This window comes from Daphnia magna, linkage group LG4, assembly GCF_020631705.1.
Source record: "Daphnia magna isolate NIES linkage group LG4, ASM2063170v1.1, whole genome shotgun sequence".
Lineage (NCBI taxonomy): Eukaryota > Metazoa > Arthropoda > Branchiopoda > Diplostraca > Daphniidae > Daphnia > Daphnia magna.
In genome coordinates, this window is record NC_059185.1 from 8945487 (window position 1) to 8952766 (window position 7280).

At 41.0% G+C, this 7280-nt stretch overlaps 1 protein-coding gene across 1 annotated transcript; it reads right to left on the reverse strand.

Annotated features, from left to right (window-relative positions):
• Nucleotides 1–218: 218 nt before the first annotated feature.
• LOC123471383 lies at nucleotides 219–1648 on the reverse strand (the record flags this gene model as incomplete). The annotated part of the gene is made up of 2 exons (XM_045172619.1): nucleotides 1510–1648; nucleotides 219–1078 (listed from the first exon to the last, which is right to left on the reverse strand). Coding segments are annotated over exons 1-2 (999 nt in total), but the record flags the coding sequence as incomplete, so codon positions are not given.
• Nucleotides 1649–7280: the final 5632 nt, after the last annotated feature.

The following is a 7280-nucleotide window of genomic DNA, read 5'->3' on the forward strand; positions in this document are numbered from 1 at the left end:
AAAATAGGCTCCTCCCACAAATCTAAGAAAACTTTAAAGGTCTTATATGGGAAAATGGTTTATTATTAAATTATATAAAAAATATGGGGGGTACATTACCGTATGGAATACATAAAAACAAAATAATAAATTAATTTAATGATTAGTTTGGGAGATATAGGGGGAAAACGAAAACCCTCCCGGCTTACTCCAGTCTCCCCTACATTTACTTGGTTCTCACAGGATGGTAATGAAATTTTAAAATTTTTGTATAACTTTGTGGTCGTCTCTCCTGGAAAAATAAGAAATGTCAAAGGCATCCCTACTACTTTAAATCCAGGTTGTGTAAATTCTTTATTATTTATATCTGGTTTGTTAGAGAAGGTTATTTCTATCTGTTTGTTATTATCTAGAAGACGGCTAGTGTTTACATTAATAATTGAGTTTGTTAATTCTATATACCCTTCACCTTTAAAAATAATTTTTGAATTTGATGAATTCGTTGATCTATCTCCCCATACTATGGTGTTATGATTTTGTGTATACTGCCCTTCTTGCTGAGTGGTGTTTAAGAATCCAAATGGACTTTCCACTAAGCTTTCTGGTGTCTCTTGTTTTAATGTTATTTCTTCCGCTAAGCAATTTAATGCATGGTATTCTTTGATAGCATACCACTTCCCTTCTCCTGTAGGAGTTGATGTAAAACTCAACGTTGTTGTTCCTGCCTGCATAAGATTACCACCGCATTTTTTATTATTTACCATTTCCCAGCATTCAATTGCTGAGAGTAATTTTGTTTCCTGTGAATAAACAGTGTCAAAAGACCCTATCCAGAAAGATCCAGTTATTTTCTTAGCCTTAATCCATTGTTTGCAAGTCCATCCTTTCCAAGTTTTTATTGGGTTTTGTTTAGTCATTAGCGTATAATTTGTTAGGTATCTTGGTTGATGGTTAGTGCTGGAGTTTTTGCAATAGTATGGTGAGTTAATATCTAGAATTCCTCGTGTTTTAACATAATTGCAGTCGCATACAGACGAGAAGATTGTGTGGGTGGTTTGCAATGTAGTTAGAATGCAAATGAGTAGTAATTTTTCTCCATCTGTAAAAAAAAATTAATTGCATTTTAGAAATGGGATGCCTGATTTCTCAATCTTAAATTATATCGTGAGGTTGTCCTAAAGTCAGAATTAGTCTGGTCTATTGGATTGGGGAATAGCATTCTTGGATCTAAGAATGATATTATAGGTTGTTCCAGTCCAAGTTGCTTTTTAGGCCTCCCTGGTCTTCGTCTAATGGCTGTCGTTTCTGCTTTTTTCTCTCTGACGATCTCTTGTTCTTGTTTGGCCGGAACATCTCGTGCCATATAAGGTTTAAGTCGGTTGCAGTGAACAATCGATTTTGGTTTTTCATTTGTAATGTTTTGGATTTCGTACGTAATTTCTGAGAAACCACGTATGATTTTAAATGGACCATTCCATCTATTTATAAATTTTCCGGCTTGGGGTGGTGCTTTTAATAGTACCAGATAACCTGGATTGTACTTTACACTTTTTGTCCCGTCATCATAATACTTTTTCTGCTTCGTTTGAGCTTTGAACAAATGTTGGTTCGCTAATTCTTGTGCCTTTTTCCACTGGCGAGAATATTCTTCATGTTGATTTCCTTCCATTTCGTAATGACGGTTGATCTTAATGTCGTTTGGTAAAATGGGTTCTCTTCCGTAGAAAAGGTAAAATGGGCTATCTTTAAGAGTTGCTTGTTTAGACGTGTTGTACGCGAATGTGACGAATGGCAGATACCTGTCCCATTCCTCGGGTTCGTCTACCACATAACAAATAAGCATATCAAATAGCGTTCTGTTAAACCTTTCTACTAATCCATCGGTTTGTGGATGATATGCAGTTGTACGCATCTGTTTTATCTTAAATAATTTACATATTTCTTGAACAATATTTGATAAAAAATTTGTTCCTTGATCTGTCAACACGATTTCTGGGGCTCCATATTTTGTTATTAACTTATTTACTAGAATATTGGCTATTGTTTGTGCGGTTTGATTTTTCATTGGAAATGTAAAGACAAATCTACTGGCATAGTCTGACAATACTAAAATATATTTATATCCCTTAACACTTTCTTGAATTGGTCCAACTACATCCATTGCAATTCTTTCCCATACCCTATCTACTGGTGGCAAAGGTTGCAATGGTGCTTTACTCGTGCCAAATGCTTTTCGTCTTGCACACTTTAAACAACTGTTAACGTATGCCGTGACATGAGATCGCATATTAGGCCAAGAGTATTGCCTTTGTAGTCTTGCTAGAGTTTTTGTTATACCTAAATGTCCTGCTAATATGTGGTCATGATTTTCCTCCATGATTTCTCTTATTTTCACAATGGGAACTGCTATCCTTCCATATTTATCAATTAGTTCTTGTTTCTCATTTAACTTATATCCATTCATTTTTTCCTTTTTTATTGCCGTTCTTTATCTTTTTAAGGTTCTCAATTATTCTTCGGCAATAGTTATCTTCATGCTGTAATTCAGTCCATAATTTCTCCAAATTATTAACCTGGGGTTCTGTTTTCGATTCTACTTTAGCAATGGGTAATATTGGAATACGACTAAGAGTGTCGGCGTTTTGGTGTGACTTACCAGGTCGATATCCAATTACAATGTCAAATTCTTGTAATTTCAATGCCCATCTTGCTAGTCGTCCTGCCGGTTCAGATTTTCTCATCAACCATTCTAAAGGTCGATGATCAGTGAATACCGTAAACTTCCGGCCGTATAAGTACGTTCTGAATACATCTACAGCATGAATGATTGCATATGCTTCTTTCTCTGTTGTTGACAATTTGGCTTCACGGTCGTTCAGATGTTTAAAAGTATACGCGATGACGACTTCTAGGTCGTCTGATTCACTGTGATCCTGTTCGTCGGTCGCAGCTGAATCCGCTGATTGAGGTGGAGATTGTATTTGTGCCAAGACTAATCCTATTCCGTATCCTGATGCATCCGTATAGATGATAAATTCGCGCGTGAAATTGGGATAGCTTAGAATAGGTCTAGATATGAGGCAGTTCTTTATACAACTAAAGGCGTCCCTTTGTTCCTCCCCCCATTTCCATTCGACTGACTTCCTTGTCAGTGCTGTCAATGCATGAGTTTTATCAGCGAAAGCTCTGATAAATTTTCGATAGTAGCTTGCTAGTCCCAAAAATGAACTCAATTCTTTTGTGTTTTTAGGTGCAGGGTAATTAATAATTGATTCCAATTTTTTAAGATTTGGTGTTATGCCTTGTTCTGATACTATGTAACCTAAATAGTCCAACTTCTCTTGAAAGAATTCGCATTTTTTTCGTTTTAGTTTTAAACCCGCTTTTGTCAACAATTTAAAAACTTCTTCTAAATGTTTTATATGTTCGTCAATCGAACTACTGAAAACAATAATGTCATCTAGATAAACCAATGCAAACTTAAAAAGTACATCTTTCAGGATGTTATTCATTGCTCTTTGAAAAGTGCTTGGTGCATTTGTCAATCCAAATGGCATACGATTGAATTCATATTGTCCAAATTCACATATAAAGGCTGTTTTATATTTATCGCTTTCTTCTATTTCTATTTGCCAGTATCCGCTTAATAAATCCAGTGTTGAAAAATACTTTGAACCGCACAATGCATCTACGGTATCATCTATTCTAGGTAAGGGATATCTATCTTTTATTGTTATTTTGTTTAATTGTGTGAAGCTTGACTCTCCGAGTGAGAGTGGGCTTCCAGAATAAGACGAGATAGAGAGGGGAATTTTAGGTAGACTTACAGTGTGCGCATAGTGACAACTAGCGGCGGTAGAGTAGAACGCGGCGGGTCGGGGCACAAAACAGTTTATTCAACACAACACTTACGCTTACAAAATTAAAAGAACTTGTCGAGTTGAGCACTAGAAAAAGACTGAATTCGTCAGGGTTTTGGGGAAACATTTTATACGGGAAAACAAGGTCAGTTTAATTTAACATACGGGGAAAGGTAGAGAATATTTTAGTGTAAATTTAACACTAAAGTGTAAAAAGGTACCGGGTAAGGGTTTTCGGGTTAGGGTTCTCCGTGGGAACCAAGGTCGCACATCGGAGGTGTGAAATCGGCGGTGGTAAAAAGGTTCGCGGCTGGCCGTTCCTTACATACCTTACGGCCGTGAAAGATTGCGTCCCGCAATCATGTTGCAGGGTTTAGGGGAAGAGTGGTTTCACTTTCGAACGAGTGGTACCCCGAAGTTTCGCTCGGGGAATCGGATATATTGATCATAGTTAACAGTTCCTTTTTCAGCATGCGACACATGTATACACGACAACAACTTTTTTTGACTATCTTCTTGGCGGGCGTATTGATGACCATGGCCGTAGCCCTGTGCGTCTTTCCGGTCTGGCTGGCTGTGCCAACTCTTCGTCGCCCTGGTCTGGCGGCGTGAATCCGAAAAATGGGTTTGAGATGTTCATTTCATTTTCATCTGTCGGGAGGTCTAGGGAAAACGCCTCCAGAGGGTAAGAGGACTCGGCTGTGTCGTCTTCTACCGGTGTGAGCTCTTCTTCCTCTTCCTCTTCGATTACTTGTCTTGCGGGATTTAGCTGGAGGTCTTCAAAGTCGGGACAGGGGTCGTCCCTCCAGATCATAGCTTCTAGCAATGGTTTGATTCGGTTGGTGTGAACTAGCTGCGGGGCCGTACCTGGTGTTGCCTGTATCTCCACTGTGTGGTTTGGGTTAATTTTGGTCACTCGGTACGGGCCTTGGTATCTGGGATTTAGTTGACGGCTGGTCCCGGGTTTAATGGTTCGTACGTCGAGGAGTACTTTATCCCCTATTTGGTATTCGAACGTTTTAGCTCGTTTGTTGTATTGTTCCTTTTGCTGTGCTCTTGCTTTCTCTAGATTTTCCTTTACGAGGTCAAAAGCCTTAAGGAGGCGTTTCATGGTTTGGCTCTTGTAGTCTTGCGGTGTAATAGGATCGGAGGAGGTTGGCTGTAGCCATCGGTCGATAGGCATGACTGCGTCCCGCCCATGATTCAGGAAATACGGCGTTTCGTGCGTCGAAGAGTTGATCGAATGACGATAAGCGAATGCTACGTGTCCCAACATGTCTTGCCAGTCTTCGTATCCTTCGGAGATGTACTTTCTTAGCATTTCTACGACGGTTTTATTGAAACGTTCAGTTAATCCATTGGTTTGTGGATGATACGCGGTGGTGGTGCAGTGTTTGATGCGGAGAGCCTTGCAAAGTTCGTTGAATAGCTCCGATGTAAAATTCGTGCCACGGTCTGAGATGATTACCCGAGGAGGGCCATGGTAGTTTATGACTTTGTCCACTAGGGCCTTACATGTTGTTACTGCGGTTTGGTCTGGAAGCGCCACGACCTCCACCCATTTGGTAAAGTAATCTGTTATCACAAGTATGTGGTTATTTCCTTCGAAGGATGTAGGGTTAATAGGGCACAAGAAATCTAGTCCTAATGTTTCGAATGGGGCTTGGGCGGGTTGGAGCGAATGTAGAAGCGCTCTGTTGTCTGATCGTCGTTGTCGAGCGCACGTTTCACATTTCTGGCAGTATTCTTTAACGTTTTCGAGCATGCTTGGCCAATAATACTTATCACGTAACCTCTGGCAGGTTCTTCGGTAAGCGAGGTGGCCAGAAAGCGGTGAGTCGTGATATTCTTCCACTAGCGCCTGTCGTAAGGATGCTGGTACCACCACTTGTTTCTGTACAAATTGTCGCCTCTTTTCGGAGTGAGGCGTGTACAACCTGCATAATATGCCATCCTCGACGGTAAATAGTTCGATTTCTCTTGCCCAGGTTGGCATTTGTCGTCGATCTTCTTCCCATAAAAGCCCATTTTCTAGGTACGCCTGGATGTCTTGGCATAAGGGGTCGTTCCTCTGTTCTCGTGTTATACTATCGGCGTCTTTGGGCTGCACTTGCACGGCTGCCACTGGAATCCGTGATAGGAAGTCGGTGTTTTCGTTTACCCGTCCTGGCCGATATCGTACCGTGTATTTTAGGTTACCGAGCATTATCGACCATCTGCCTAGTCTCCCTGTTTCGTCCTTGAAGGTCTGAAGCCATTGCAGGGGCCGGTGATCGCTTACTATCACGAAGGGTTCGTCTTGTAGGTAATATTTGAAACGTTTTATCCCGAATATCAGGGCTGCTGCTTCTTTTTCTACCGTTGAGTATTTTCTTTCACTGTCGTTAAGATGTCTGCTGGCATACGCAATTGGCTTGTCCTTTCCGTCGATTTCTTGAGATAGGACGGCACCTAGTCCGTGATCGCTTGCGTCCGTGAAGATTATGAACTCTTTACCAAAATCCGGGTATGACAGCACTGGTTCTGTTATCAGGCTCTTCCTGAGGGTTTCAAAGGCTTTTTCCTCCTCCAATCCCCATTTGATCTCATCTTTGGGTTGCCCTTTTGACTGTACTAGCAGGGGGTGTGCTATGGTTGAAAATTTCTCGATGAACCGACGGTAGTATGAGGCTAGCCCTAGAAATGATTGAAGTTCTCTCACGGTGCATGGGCATTTGTAATTGGCTATTGCTTCAATTTTTGTTGGGTCGGGGGCTACTCCTTCGGCTGATATGATGTGGCCAAGATAATTTACCTTCTCTTGCAGGAATTTGCATTTAGATAACTTGAGTTTAGTTAGCTCTCTCCAATAGTCCAAAAATTTCTCGCAGGTGCAGAACGTGTTCTTCGATGGTTTTGGAAAATACTATAATGTCGTCTAAGTAAACGAGGCAACTTTTACCGAGGACGCTTGTTAACACAAAATTCATCAAACGTTGAAATGTTCCTGGGGCGTTTGTTAGCCCAAATGCTAATCTATTCCATTCGTACAAATTATTGTCCACAATAAAAGCAGTCTTCTCTTTGGATTGCTCATCCATCTCTATTTGCCAGTACCCTGAAGCGAGATCTAAGGTGGAGAATAGTTTCTGTCCTTGCAGGAGGTCCAATACGTCGTCGATTCTTGGCAGCGGAAATGAGTCTTTTTTCGTGATGGAATTTAGTTTCTTGTAGTCGATACACAGTCTTTCTTCTCCCGATTTTTTCCGTACCAAAACAATGGGCGATGCCCAAGGAGAAACAGATGGTCGTATAATCTTGTGTCTGAGTAGTTCTTGGATGATTTCCTCCGCGACTTCTTTTTGTCGTGGGGAGTTCCGATAGGGCCGTGAGCGGAGTGGTCCTTTGCCTTGCGTGTCGATCGTGTGCTTGACTAGTCCTGTCTTTCCGAGATCTTCTGTT